The sequence below is a fragment of the Anabas testudineus genome, chromosome 23 (assembly GCF_900324465.2).
Source record: "Anabas testudineus chromosome 23, fAnaTes1.2, whole genome shotgun sequence".
NCBI lineage: Eukaryota > Metazoa > Chordata > Actinopteri > Anabantiformes > Anabantidae > Anabas > Anabas testudineus.
The window spans coordinates 8507964-8524158 of NC_046631.1; the positions used below are offsets into that span (position 1 = coordinate 8507964).

Below are 16195 nucleotides of genomic sequence, written 5' to 3' on the forward strand. Positions count from 1 at the left end.
CATCCACTTACACTGCTGATCCTGTTTCAAACCAAAATAATTATTTCCCAGGCTGTCTATTACAGAGCATCCAAAGAGCCTGTAACAGGTGCTGCATATACCTGCGGCACAACTATTCTTCCCAAATCCTATCCAGTCGACAAGTTTTCTGTCCTGTCCTGATGTCACTTAGGAACAACAGCTTTCGAGAGATATTCTATGAATATGGCTGTAATGTATATTTGGCAAACACAAATTAACCAAATGTCCTAAATACATTTTGAAAAGCATATGCACAGACATTATAACCCTTAACAGACCATCTCCTCTTATTCTTAACTATAATAATCCATAACCTGATATCAGCCCGAACACTAATCAATCCCTGGAGTACTATCACTCTCTTTACGGATGACATGAGATAACGTGGGGAAATGAAGACACTGTAATAAGAAAGATGTCATCTCCCTCACTTTATAACATCCTCACATTAACATATCAAATGTTAATTCTATCAAGTATGGATAAGACCTCAGCTTTTCTTTCATTTTTTTTTTTTTTTAATCTCTGGGGGACATTTTCAACTTTGAGGAAATCAAAAGCCAATGTGAGACAAAAAAAAGATTTCCTCTTATTATTCGACAGAGGCCACAGATAGCATCTTATCTCTGTAGGGTCTCTGTTGTCAGAGAGAAAGCTTTGAGGAAAGGCACACATATTACGTTGACGTACGAGTTCATACGAACACACACCATTACATATGAACACACACAAATAAACAAATATGGGCCAAACACGCCCTGTTAAATCCAATTAGCTCTCTGCTCGGATCCCCTCAATGCATCTCTGCCCAGGCCTTGTAACACCAGACTTTCCCGCCATTTCATTAGCACACACACACACACACACACACACACACACACACACACACACACACACTAATGCATCTCTGCTAATGCAATCCTCCAATCACTGCTCTCCGTGCTAAAGCCTGCATCCCGTGACTACCCGCATGTTAGCCCGGCGTTGGCTTGCAGTTAGCACTGTCATTTGGCACTAATGTTATTTGAATGTATTTTCTTCTTTAATGTGATTTGGGAAGTCTCAGCTCCGGCTTCCACCAGTCTAGCGCTAAACCCTCTGTGGGCTAGGCTAATCAGTTTCCAGCATTTCTGAGGGAGACAATGATCCCAGTGTTAGCGCTGGCTAATGACAAGCTAACACAATTAGCCGGGCCTCCCTGGAGTAAAGCTCACAGCCACAGCCCATTCTTGCCCCAACTCCTGTGGGCTCCTCATCCACTCTCCCTACATTACTATGGAGCCTAATGGTCTCTTATTAGAAAGACAGATGGAACACGGATGGGGAGGGATTCTGCGTCTTCTTAGGTTACATACAGTATACGTGTCGGATATGTGCTACATCCACAACGGCTTGGATGTTTAATATTATCTCCTCTGCTAACAGCTTCAATTAAGCAGCCTTTGGTTTTACTGCAAAGTGCAGCTGTAACTTGTTTTGGATCATGATGTAGGGTGTAGTATAGCAGAGTTAAGGTGTCACAAGCCGACGTGTGTCCACTCATAATAATATGATGCACTTTGGATACAAACAGAAGCCAAGAACCTTCTTACTATGACTTCAGCACAGAGATATGTTAAAAAAAAAAAAAGATGACAAATGAGAAGATTAGGTCCGGCCGAAGTTAAACTCTGCACAAACACTGAACTATAAAAAGAGCCCAAGGAAAAAACCCTATCAGCTGTCATCAACATGCTGTGAGGCGGCTTATCAGTGAACTGCATCATCAGCACCAGCTAATGCGGTTCTGATTGAAAGACATAGGTTAGATTGTGGCGAGCATAATTAAATGCTGTATTCACTGCTCCACATGGACTTCTAATCTTTTGTAAAAGCCCAGTTTAATGTTTTAATGCTTTTTGTCACGTGAAACTCCACACGAAGCTTACTAACATTTAAGATCGCAGATCATCTGTGCATAACAGCACATTTTCTGTAATATTAATATTAACACAACAATAACTTAAATAGTTACTGAACTTCATTGGATCAGGTCGTTGCACTTACTTGAACTTGGCATTCACTTGATCTGCAGCTTTATGGTAGTTTTCTGCCGTGACCTTGTAGAACTGAGCACTCTGCAGGGAGAGAGAGAGACAGTCTGAGGAGCCAGTTTGTGAGAAAATGCATCAAAATGATTGTAATCTCTTATATAGAAAGTCCATCCATTGCATTAGTAGGTCTTCCCTCCTTTCAGGTTGAAGCTATTTAGGCAAAAGAAAATATTAGAGCAGAGTGACTCTTAACAGTTTAGATCGAATACAGTCATAACTACAGGCCTGCCTCATCTACCACCGCTCAAACTTCATTTAAACTTCATGGAGAGTGACACCGAGGGCAGACGTTCATTATTAGTCTAGTTTATTTTCCATAACACAGAAGCTATCTCTGTATGTAAGTGGTTAAAATATCTGTTGTTGTTTTGAGGCTGTATGTTTCTGTGTCTGAATTATTGTTATTTGTGTGTGTATGTGTGCGTTTATGTGTTATTCCTTCACAAAGACTTCTGTAATAACAGCCAGCCATCCTGTAAGGTCAGAGGGTTGCTAGTCAACAAAGTACAGGCCACCGGTCATAATCCCCCAGTGACCCATAGCGAATGAACTCATAGCAGGGACCACTCAACCTGAATTACCTCCTCAAACATCGCTATATAACCCAGCTCCTACACACTTTATACGATTCAAGAAAAATCCTTTTGTCAGCTCTTAGTGGCTGTTCTGCACATTTATGATGAAATGGTGAGAGGTTGTGAAGTGTGATGGATATCTTGATTGAGAGCTGTAAGAGGTTTAATCCAGGGGCCAAATTAGGAAATGTCTTCCACTGCCAGTGTCTTCAGATTAAGAAAACATCATACTGGGATGTAAGGAAACCTTTAAATATAAGCAGATGTGTTGTGCCATTCCTACGTGGAACCAAAAACTTTAGTGATCACGCACGAGTTATACCTACAGTAGAAATGTGATAAATGTAAGCCTCTTGGTCCTTTCTGTCTTAACTTAACCTCCTTACAGGGAAGGCATTCATCATAGTTCAGAAAAGATCAATGAGAATGAACAGCGCTGCTAAAAAGATCAATAGTCATGTGTTGTGGAGCTAAAAGAAGATGAGACATGACAACGCTGACAAAAGGTCTGATACAGATTTGAGCCCTCTTCATTTGAAGAGTCCTTTGCAAAGATTTCAAAGTCCTTCACATTTTTACACTGCATAGACTTATAGATGTAACGGAAGTGCGTTTTTTCCTACATCAATATGCACACGATTTTCATACATATTCAAAAATAAATGTATACAGAAATAAATAATTACCTTTTTTATGTATTCAGCTCTTTTGCTATTGTACATTTATGGACACGTCATTGCCTCAGTTTTAGCACTGCCAAGGTGCTGTGTGAAACAGAATTGATTGGAAATTACTGACGCCTATAAAAGGGCCCACAAATACCTTAGTTTAGGAAACCCTCATTACATTGCCTCTTATGCTCAGGCATAAATTTGCAGGATGGTGTAAATAAGTGAGATAATTAGGTTTAATTCTACTTTTAAATCTTTAATAATACACATTTAGTGCATAACATAAGAAAATAGAGTGGAATACTTCACTGACCCACTGTAGTTGTCCATCAGGCAGACAGACGTTTGCCTGATGGACAATACAATTAAATAAAATACAATATAATAAAGGAGTATACACAAAGTTTAGGAGTTAACTTGTAAGCTTGTGTTGTATCTGTGCCCCCTTTGGCCTTGAATCAAGCGATTTTCGGTATAGACAAAGAAACTGTCAAGAGCTACGGAAAAGGATTTAAAAAGAGAAGCTTATTCACAGATAAAAAGACTAAAGAGATTTTGGGAGTTGCTAAAGAGGCAAGAATAAGACTTCTCCTGGGTGCTGAGATTGAGCCATTGGAAGAGAAAGAGGGAGACAGAAAAAGCTGGATTTGGGTCTCTGTATAGAATACTAAGTGTAAGGTAATAATACCTGCCTAAATGGCTGAGCTGGCACTAATCAGTGCACTAATCCACCTGGGAGGACAAAAGGCCACGTGTGACAATGACTGTAGAATCACTCAAATAACATACACTCAAATAACATACACACAAACAACACACACACAAACACACACACACACACACACAGGTATTGGCATAGGTACATCGCTATGGGTACACAGCCAAAAGCATCTATGCATATCCTGGTGGTTAGATATAGTGACACACACACACACACACACACACACACACACACACACACAAAAACACACACACACAAAAACACACTCTCCTCAACAGACAGAGAAGCGTGCAATTTGTGTGATTACTGAGTGGTCTCAAATTGTGATTGTAGTCCTGACCTTTTATTAGACCAGAGAAAGGAGACCATGCTCAGTGCCCCTAAAAACATTATTCCCTTGACCAAAATGAAATCTTTTCAGTGGCTGTAAAACTCAACCTTGATTTATGTTTCACAGAAATATGCTTTTTGATCACTGCTGAGCAACTCTTTGCCAATGGATGAACAGAACTGTGACGCCGCAGGAACCTGGTGCTGTGTATTTTCTCATCTGGAAGTGACTATCTACAATCTCCTGGATAAAATGCTTCTGGTGTTCATTTTTACCCTGTTTATTTGTTTTCCACTAGATTTTTAGCTCATCTGGAGCCAAACATAATGCTGGTAGGGGGTGTCATAGACAAATTAAGTCATTACAGCTAATGCGCTGCAGCGATACGGAGAAGATAGAAGCTGCACCCAAACACAGGCTCCAGCTCAATTTAGAGAAAGCCCTACAATTTTTAATGAATAAAACAAATGACTCCCTGTGCTGATGGCTTATTTCTCTTATCTGCCGCTGAGCAGGAGGGCTGAGATGGTGAGAAACCCCACCATGGCCAACATTATGGTTCTGAGGAACTATAAAATAAAATAAGACATCAACTGTGTGACTCACTGACTTGCTCATGAAGAAATTAAAGAGATTAATGTTATTGAGCAAATTCTGCATCCATAGAACAAACGAGATGTTGTAAGGTTTGGCTTTGAGGGTACAAACAAACAGATAAGACATCAAGTTGTCAAAATTTGCAGTTAACTTCCACAACAACATACCGACACCTATAACCACACCTGCTCAAAAGATGCAAAGTAAAAATTCACGCTGTAATTGGAGTGGAAGTGTAAAATGAAATACAGGAGCGGTAGATTCTACAAAGAAACAAGACAAACTGATCTTCACTAACAAGTAATTTTCAATGCTGTGAGTGCCACAAACTAAATTTGATTCACCCAAACGGAAATCTGTGAAAGATTTATTTCAAAATGTGGCCAAATAAAACTATCACATGCAGAGTACAATAACTGAGGCAGTGTTTCATATAGTTCAGGTGGAATAAGCAATTTAATCACCGCCTGTCTGCAGTCTTTGTGCAAAGCTACGTTAACCAGCTGCTGGCTGTATGAAAAGGAGGGATAGTTAAAGTTACCAAAACCTGGTCATAAAATGTGGGAACTTGACTAACATTTTAAGACAAACTTGTCAACCTATCCCGTAAACGAAATGTATGCACCACTGATTCTGTACACGAGGACAGACTGATACAACACCCACACCTGTGGCCTACAGAAATGTATTACTTGAAACTAAATCTCTGGGACTTAGGTTGAACCAAAACTGAGCCCTATAAGCTGACATTTCAAAAGTTGTGTCTCAGCATTCATTATTTTATCTTGCAGAGCCTTACTGTTGTAGTTTATTTCCTTTTTATAAATGAACATGCTGTTCTGTTGCCGTAAAATCACCATGAAAAGACTTCCAGTTAAATCCCTGTGAATCCCATCATGCGGCTATAACAGCAAACAGTCTCAGACACAATAATTCAACACTACAGCACGCTGCCATGTGTTCACTCCGGATTACTGCGTCTCCACTTATACAACCAGCAGAGCCGGAGACACTATATTGATTGCTTCACGGTTAAAGATTAATCCTAAAACATCTTTATTCTTATAATACAGTAGCAAGGCGAGAAACAAACAACTGTTCTCATTTTCAAATTTTAACTTTAACACACATGCACTTCAAATTGGAGCTCCAGCCTCCAGAGACAAGGCAAAAAAAAAAAAACTGACAAGGAGAGAGATTCTGAAATGACAGAGACAGAAATGAAGATACCAAGTCAGAGACAGAGAGAGAAGCCATTACTGTTTTTTAATGCTCTTTCCCCTGTATTTCTTCCTTTCAGAGTGCTGTGGAACTTTGCTATGAGATGGCAATTGCTGCCGTGATTGTCCTCCATGGGAGAGCAGAAAAATCCAATTTCATCGATATACAATGCGAAAAAGAAAGATAGCAAAAAAGAGAAGAAAAATCCCCTCCGAAAAAAATGAAATTGAGGCATGCTGAGAAAAAAAAAAAAACACTATTCAAAAAAAAAAAGCTGAAAAGGGACAGATACAGAGAGACTGATGTGCAAAGGGAGGGCTGGAATGAGACATGGTCCAAAAAAAAAAAAAGAAAAGAAAGAAAAAACGGCAAGTTGATTGTTAAATATGAGATTGTTTTACAGCAGGGCAGGTATTGAGTGAAAATGTAATAAATATATAGATATTGTTTTCAGGGGGCTATTTGGTAGTTGTGGCCCCAATGAACAGCAGCAGCAGAGGCAGCAGGCTGAGCTGTCTGGGAGCCTCGTGATGGCCTGTCAGTGGAAGCCCCACTGATGAATGGCCATGTTGGATTGGAACAGACGTGTAATATATATCCGCCTTACATTCTCTCTCTCGCTCTCCTCTGCCGCTTTCTGCTGGTGTGCAAGACGCTGAGGAATCTCGAGGTAAAGGGAGGAATGGAGGAAGGGTGAAGAATGTGATGGGAGATAATATTAAGCTGGCAGTTCACTCCGACTGAAATCTAATTTGGTGCGTTTGTGCTAGGAAAACTGAGGCTTTGCCACCAAAAAGAGACGTAGCACTGGGATGTGATAGCTACAGTGTGACAGACTGATAACTGAGAACTATAGTTTTGTGTAATGCCCACCACACGCACCACATTCAACTGGTCCTGCATATAATTATTTTTCTAGGCTGATACTTGTGTACTTTAAACACCTCTACTTACAATGAATGCAAAGCACAGAAACAACCATCTACAAACCCTTAATAAACAGAGTAAAGTAATAATCTGAGCCCCACATGGATACATATGTTCATGGCTGCTTTTCTTTGCTTAGCTGTATGTCGGCATCTTCCTGTAAATTTGTTCTTGGTATTGTCCTTATGTATTGAGCTTATTTGCTATTAATCAAGTGGGAATGTCAGGGAGTACACAGTGACAGAACATGCCAAAAGTAATTTTGTTTTGTACACTGCTGGGCTTATGTTGGACAAAGAGAACCGGGAGTGAAAGAGGCTGGACTGAGTGCCAAATGGGGTGCTGTAGCCAGAACAAGAAAAGGGAACGTTATTAACACAGTCCAAACAAACTGCACTCCCTATGGAGTCCCAAGCCGCTTTCTACGCAATAGGGGCAACATGCAATATGCCCACCATTGATCCTCAGTTACACACACGATCTCCACTCAGGGTCACACACCATCACACACAGCACACACATAATCGCCACTGCTGTTGTGTTGTGCCTCCACAGGCCATAAATAATAAAATAATCATTTGCAAACTAAAATATTGTTCATGTGTGCAGATATTCAGGGTAAAGTGATTTGGATATATTATTAATTCATCATAAATTTCTTGCACATAAATCAATAAATAAATCCATGTACATTTTCACAGACCTTTGCAGCGTGTCACGCTCCCAGTTTCTCACACTTTCGTCATCTCTTTCTTTTACTTTTGTTTTTTTCTTGCTCTTAATCTCTCATAACTCACTCATAAATCACTTAGATGCTATAATTACTTGTGATACTTTCTCTGGTATCTTCTCTTTTTCTATTATGTAATAGAAAAAGAGAATTTTGTTGAATCTTTAGGTTTTTTTTGTTTGTTTATTTTGCTTTTAGCTTTTGTCTACAGCGCAGTATTTCTTTACCTGTCGTCTGTCCATACCTCTCTCTAAATCTTCTGTCTCTCTCTACGGTGCTTTGTTGACAATTTGATGTAAGGAATATTGACCGGAGGCCAAAATGGCTAATAAGTGGCAAGTGCCTAAAGGTGATGATAAACTCAAATTTGCTCCAATACAGTATGAAAGAGCCAACGATCCAACAGTGCAACATGAACACAGAAATTAGAAGTGAGGTCAGTGGTACGGATGATTCTGTGGAAGTAAAAAGTCATCTTTATATCATTGTTTTTCTTTGCCAAGCAATTAACTTTCTAAAGCAAAAACAGGAATAAGTATAGTAAGTAAGTTATAGCTTTCTAGAAAATGACCCGTCAATCACATTCTCCTGAAGGAAGTAAACGGCCTCCTCTCCTCTCGGCTGCTGAACCAAAAATTTACAAACCAATGCACTTCCAATTACTGACCACTACCTCGGCTTAAGAGTTCATCTTCAGTGAAGGAGAGAACATTTGCAAGCTTTATTGACCCAGAGGGAGACTGTCTTGTGCATAATGGGGACTAGCACATCCACACTATAAATTTTAAACAAGCATAGTTACTGCAATAGTGAATTATTACAAGTCTGCTGCTGTTAAATCATCTACAAAAAATAATAAATTATGAACTAGATAAAAGATATGATATTTTACACACTGCATTCATGTGGGCTTCTGAGGAAAAGAATATCCAACTGCCTCTTTTTTGGACAATAAATATCTGGCTTCATAACAGTATGGAATTTCCATTTAGCTTTCTCTATAGAGGGCATTTGACTTTTCACACTCTCCAAAGGGGAGAAGACTCCTTCCCAGCATGAAGGTGTCATTTTAAGCACATTAAATAGGGCATTGCATCCTTCCTAAGATACACGTACGATTTCAGAGCAGCATGAGGGCGTCCCTTTTACCAGACTTTAGTGGGGCATTTGACCCTGGTCCCCTGCCTTGCAGGCATCTCTCACTGGGACCAGCATGGAGCTGCCATTAGAAGAGCGCTAAACATGGCAGCTGACCCTTGTCACCCTCCATAGGGCACTGATTTGGCAACAAACATCAGGGTAGTGTCATTTTCAGGCAAAGGAGGACACACGCAGGGATGAATGTGATTTAACCCTCTGTCCTTCAGGTGAAGGAATGGAGGGTGAAAATTAGAAAAATGGGGGCAAAAGAGTGGAAAAGAGACAACTAGAGAGAGAGAGAGATACACCACGCTGGGGCAAGCATGCAGAGTTTAAGTTGAAGGATGATGATACAAACAGTGGGGCAGTAGGATGAAGAGAAAATAATATGACACTGTAGTTAGGCTGAGCCTCATGGTGACTGGGCTCACTGTGTATGATGGCTGAAATATGTGCATGCATCTGTCTGCACCTCTGTGTGCATGATGGTAGTCGTGTTTCCATGTATGCTACTGAACTTACTAATAATTGCATATTATATTAACAGGGTTAAGCCATGAATACTCCTCCAGTGGTAAGCTGGTATGTTTTAAAAAATTGGAATGATGAAATTAGCGACTTGCCTGCTGGACCCTGTCTGTTACATTATGGGTTGGTTTCTATTTAAAAAAAATCTGGCATCTGTATATGTGCTTCTCCATTTTTGGTTAAGAATTAAACACAGTGAACAGTTATAAAAGTCACATTATCATAAGATGAATTACCTAGGTGGTGTGGGTTAGATTATGCATTTATATTTGTCAAGTCCATTTTTTTTTGTGTAAATGGTGCCACCTTTTCTTACCCTCTCCTCCAGACGGGCCACCTGCTCCCTGTAGAAAGTGTCCTGCTTCCTTAGGTCAGCTTCTCTGGCTTCTAGCTGCTTGGCCTAAACACACACATACGTGCATACATACCAATGCACACATACCACATGAAGCATACCATACACACATGCACACAAAGAAGAGAAGAAAACCCGTTATTTATAGAGTGTGGAGCGTTGTCAACTCCCATATTGACAACTTAAACAGTTCATATAAAGCTGAGACAGAAGCTATGTGAGTATGTGTTGTGTCTGTAAGCATGCAGGAATATGTGCACACCTTCCTTAACGTTCAGAAAGGAAGTGAGACGTGTGTGAGACTGGTCATGCTTTGGCAGGTACTGTGTGATCTTCTTTGACCTCTTGTGTTAAATCTTCAGACAAACTGCTATCAGGCCAAGAGGATAACATCAGTTCTCAGTATGGACAAGCACCATAGTCTGGCGTATATATTTAGCCAGCCTACCTATCTCCATTGTGCTCCCTTCTACTGTGACCTTGACTAAATGTACGGCTGACTTTCTGAGTGATACACAAAGCAGATAAGACCTGGATGCATCTGCTACCACAGTTAAAAAAAAACCCCAAAAAACAAACATTTGAAAAGAGGGAGAGTGACTCAAATTGAAAGAGAACTATGGATTAAAAATCTATTTCTCTCTATAAAAGTCCTCACAAACAGGACAATGCTTTTCAGAGCTGCACATACCAACAACAGTAGGAATTGATTCAGTCGTCATACCACTACGCCTCTGCCTAAAAAGAGCATGCAGGGACGGCACCTCTGACTGCTGTTCATTTCCTTGTGTGCATATGAACACCGTCATAAACTGCCTATGTGTGATTTGACTGGTGTAAATAAACACCGTACAGGGTACACTGGCATAGCATTGCTCACTGCTGGCTTAGTATACTCTGTGCTGGCACATGAGTGGTGGTGCATGGGGTGGCGATCGTAAATGCTGAATGCTGAATGCTGTTTCTGTAGTGTTAAATAAAATTAAACTAGATTAAAAGAGCAATAAAACACCAAACGGTGGGGAAAAGGAGAAGAATTATGACCTCTCTGGTCTCCAGTAAATTTTAGGACCCAACCAAAAGCATTTTGTACTGCTGTTCCTTTCTGTTAATAAGTCTTCAGAAACAACTTGAAATCATCCAGCCATATATACTCCAGAAAGCATTTAGAGCAAGAGAGCTGCAACAAAGGATAATCAAAATATAGAGAAGGTAAAATACCGAGTGGAAAGAAAAATGTAACATGTCAAAGACTCAGAAATCATTCAGAGTCTTGGAGATGGTAAAAACCTGCAACCTACCTTACGTCCAATCTCCTGAATAAGGGAAGCATTGAGAGAAATCAAGAGAGAGAGAGAGAAGGAGAAAGAGTGTAAAGAGGCACTGATTCATCCAACTTCTTCAAAGTGACATTTGGAGAGGTTTAGTATTCAGAAGCTAGGGGTGACTGGCTGCCACATTGTTCTGCTTGAATACTCACACTCCACCCTCTCCATCTCCTCTCTCACACATGCACTGGTACATATGTTAAAACTTTCTATGGAAAGCAGCCACGCAGCTGGACCATTGAATCTTTTTCCTTAAGTACTACAGAATGTCAAAGGACACAGAGTAGGAAGAGAAGTGTATAGAGAGAAATATATCCAATCTCTACTACGCTGATAACCATCTGTGTTTGGCTACTTAATGCGCTGCAGGCAGAGCTCTGTGCTCTGTGCATTGTGGTGAGGAGCTGTGAAGAGGGACTGTCTTTGCATGAGATGACTGAGGGAAGTTTTAAGCCACGAGGATGCCCCGAGCTTACCCACCAAACACAAGACAAAAAAAAAAAAGAATGATGGCAACTACCTGCATACACACATTATGCCACCTTTGAACACCACTTCATCACATTCCTGACAGCGTCATCAATTTGCTGCTGTTGTACTCAGAACAACCTAACATTAGCCAGTCTTATTGATGCGGTCAGATAATTGTTATCATTGTTCCCCCTTTCCAATCCGAAGTTTTATTGTGTGGCCAGTGTTACACTAAAATGCATACTGCCTGCTAGTCATGATGGAAAGTTCCACTTTAGCATCACTGACAGCAGTGGGTGAAGAAACCCTGAAGTTCACCCATAAAAGAACGTCGTAAGTACCCTTTTAGTAGAACTATTATGACCTTTAAATGTATTATAAGTGTGCAATAGAGGCAAATGGCAAAGTTTTTGAGTGGCTGAATTACATTGGAAGAGGTGCCAAAAAACTGTCTCCCACCAACAGCTCAATTTAGGATGAGGAGAAAAGGGATGGAGGGGAACAGACGACGGGATTGGCTGGGGGTTGTGTACTGTCACAAGTGTGTCCAAACTCAATGTTACGCTGATAGGTGGTGACTAAAGAGTTTAGCTTTGCAGAGACAGACAAAAGATGCACACAGACACAAACAACAGCTCAGACACTGATCCGAAATGCACACATCATCAAATACACATATGCACATGCTCACACCAGCCGGAGCAGCTGTGCCCAGAGAGAGCGGGTGCAAAGATAAATGTGTGCTGATGGCGAGACTAAAGGGGTCATTAAAAGAGGAGAGGTTGTGACAGAAATGTGCACCCAGGGATTTTCTCTTTTTTGCTGTGTGTGTGTGTGTGTGTGTGTGTCTATGTATATGTACATGCACCCATGCATGTGTTCAATTTCCATGCAAGCAGGTTGGCCCTCCTCTTTGACGACACACAGAGGCCCAGACACACAGGGATTACTTCCAACTGATTAACCCCATTCAGCAGACTTTAAAGATAATCTAATCATACTAAAGGCCAAACAATGGGACAGACTTCACCTCTGCCCATTCACCTTTTGTTCCTCTAATGAAGAGGTGGTCGCGGGTGGAGGAGGTGATCTGGGGAAGGCATGGGGGAGGAAGAAGAAGAGAAGCGTAGGATAAGGCTGGAAAATGGAAGTGAACTTGAGAGTAGAAAGCCCCGACAGATAAGAAGAGAGGACAATAAAAGGTGATTTATCACTGGAGGTGTCAAGAATGGAGAACTGGCTGTTAGATGGGACATGGAGCCTGAGCCAAGTGTGTCTGTATAACTTTAGGAAGAAGTTCAAGAGAGAAAATGATCACATAGAACAGGAAGTGACAGAAACAGAAAAAAGGGGGACACCTGAGGCTGCTGGGCTTTGTTCCCACTGCCTTTTAGCACAGCTTATTAAAACTAGCAGTCGACAATTAATCGGGCAGATCTTTGATAATTCTAATTAATCAACATAGGTCAATGTCTGCACTCACACTGGCCAATTAATAAACATTTGTAGACAGATGAGCATTCAACACTGTGAGCAAGCTGCATTTTTCAGACTTAGTGAAACTTTGCCTGGACACAGTTCACAGTACAATTTTCTAGTTTAATGTGTAATGATAATGTTTTCTTATGTTAAAAAAAGAATGACAATCACACTCATGTTTTCCTGATTTTAGTTATATGAGGAATTTCTAAACTTTGCAAGTCCAATTCATTAATTCTAATACAACCTAACTCTGTCTAATTTTCCTGTGCAGCAACCCTTGACATTAAAAAAAACAAAAGCTTTGTAAAAATACAAACATTCACAACAACACTCTCCCACACGGTTCAGAGTACACACACTGTTATTTAGTAGCCCAGGAACCCATATTAACATCTACAGCCAACTTTTACATTGCCCTTCTGGTATCCATCTCCCCCTGGTCTCTTATTAAATACAGTAGCACAATGGTTGAGGGTGACAAGCGGCTGCGAGACCGTGGTGGTCAGATTAAACGGATCGTTTAGGCGAGGTGAACGCCTCTGTGAATATCAATTAGCCAGCCGCTGAATAATTAAGAACAGCCATGTTTTTTAATTAGCCAACTGCCGCAGTTTGAGCTGGGAGTGAGAGCGGCGAAGAAGCAAGGGAGACGGAGAGGAGGGGAGGAGAACAGGAGAAGCGGATGGATGAGGGATGAAAAACAGGTGGATTTTGCTGTGTCAGGCAACCCCTCACCCACCGCCTGTTCTCTCGCTGATTTGCTCCCCTTATACTCAAGTTTCTTTCACACCTGCTTATTTGTTTAAAGTCTTCTCTGACTTTCTCCCCTTTCTTTTAAAGAATTCAAAGGGACACATACAAAAATAACTCCTGCCAAACAACTGCATGTGTAGTATATGTATGTGTATATACTGTGTGAGACCACAGATAAGTCTGCTTGCCATAAAATACTACTTTATTTACACTGATAGTGTGTTACATATTTACATTCAAGTTACAAAGCCCTCAAGCTGTTGAAGGAATCTTGATGAGGGCAAAGAAGGAAGTCATATTATAATGATATTGAATAAAAGTCTGCACAGGCTACACAGACAACCCCACCATATTCCCTATATTTAACCAAATAATTATGAGCCTAAACCTAACCCTAACCAAGTCTAAACTATAGCACTGTGACGAGAACTATTAAAAAACTAAGTGACTACTGTCAGAGGAAGGACTTCAGTCCTGCCTTATTCACTTATATCCCATAACATGTCTACATCAATTATTGCAATTTTAACAGGTCTCTAAATTTCACCTTGCTCCTTCTTAAATTGTTTCATTGTTTAATTTCTTATGTCACATCAGTGGTCCAGACCTATGTAATATGGTGTTCATGGTAATGGTGAATTATCCATTACACTATATGCTGACTACATGCAAAATCATTCTAGATGAAAATAATGTTGTGAATTGACATGATCAATAAAGCAAAAATCTAATCTCATCACATTAACCAACAGCACCTCATCCATAACCTCGGTTTATGGAACCTCGGCTCCTTTGTCTTCCCACTGCCACCATAAGCTCAGCCCTGATTCACCCCTGTCACAAGTAGCATCATAATCAATGCTCCCTCACATCATCCAAGTGAGTGTTGCAGCACGGTGGGTCAGAGCTCCTCAGTCGGGCCCATCTATCACAGACCTGTGCGACAGGGCGCAGTGACAAACTAATACTGAAGCCAAGGGCCTCAGGTCCTATGTGCTCCGACAGGCAGAGGAGGGTCAAAGGGCAGCACAATGTGACCGTGCTCGGGTGTTAATTGGCATGGCAGAGGTGTCTGTATTATGTTAGAGGTTAGAGATGGATAGAGGGAAGGGGGTAGAGAAGATGAAAAGGAGGGAGAAACATGGGTCAGTATGTGGAAAGAATAAGAATGACAAGAGACTGGAATTTTTATTTTTTTTTTACTTTTATATGAATATTTTAAAAAAGGGGGGGGGGGGAGTCATGAAAAATACCTGAATATTTTACTTTTTTTGCATATAGAGACAAAAATTTACAAAGCTCATTCAAACTCGGTTTTAGACATTCGTCTCCCTCACCAATCATCCTGGAACTGTCTCTAACACCACTGCAACTCTATCTTCAAAAGCTATCACTGGTACATCAAATCTAAGTGATGGGAGTGTAAAATGATATCATCTAAGGCAGGACTTACTGGCAGTGTTACGCATTACCCTTAGAGTCACTAATAAAGCATAAGTCCTGGTAGCAGTAGCTGTAAAACTCCATTGGAAACCACTGTGTTTTGATGGTTAATTAGCATCACAATGTTTTACTGCACAGCAATAACACTTAGGTTCAAGGCTAGCTATTAGTCTCCATAGGAGGTTGTAGGGTTGTGGGCAATGTGATTGTGTCAGATATAGAGTGGTCAGTTAACGAGCTTAACCTTGACTGATAACACTAGAGGACAAACACACTGTCAAACACTTATTCACACATACAGACAGCTGACGGTGTGTGAATGTGAAGGAAATGATTCTAACAAACTACAGCACTAAGCCTGTATCTACTGTAGTCAATTTAATTAAAGTTGCTCTGAAACTGGACAGTATGGCTGCCCTGTCACAACATAATAAGAAAGCTCTTCTAGAGAACTGTTAGTGGAACTGGAACTGATCACATGATTTTTATTCATCAAGATTGTCATTTCTAATTACACCTTAGAAAACGTTGGTAACTTGACTTGATCTTGTTCAGATGACTGACACATGAGCTATCCTTGTAGAGAAAGACATCAACGCTACAGGCTGCAGACAGAATTACTCTCCCCGGGGATCTCTTGGCACGTTGAGTAATGATTCAACGACCTTGTGGGTCAAAGGAGTGACCTGACCAGGACAGGGACTAAGGGGCCAGAGCAGGGACCAAAAGGCCAAGACGTGTAGGTAGTACGTGTGGGTGTCTCACTGTTTGGGCGTGTATCTTAAACTGTGGCTGTTTAAGGGAGCAT

General features: G+C 40.7%; 1 protein-coding gene across 1 annotated transcript in view; it reads right to left on the bottom strand.

The window, feature by feature from the left end:
• Nucleotides 1-16195, bottom strand: part of chchd3a (coiled-coil-helix-coiled-coil-helix domain containing 3a) — a 53996-nt gene that overhangs the window by 13215 nt on the left and 24586 nt on the right. Inside the window, exons 6-7 of the mRNA XM_026363748.1 lie at nucleotides 9872-9955; nucleotides 2068-2138 (exon numbers count right to left, since the gene is read on the bottom strand). Of these exons, the coding sequence (XP_026219533.1) occupies nucleotides 2068-2138; nucleotides 9872-9955 (155 nt within the window). The remainder of the gene's footprint in view (nucleotides 1-2067; nucleotides 2139-9871; nucleotides 9956-16195) is intronic.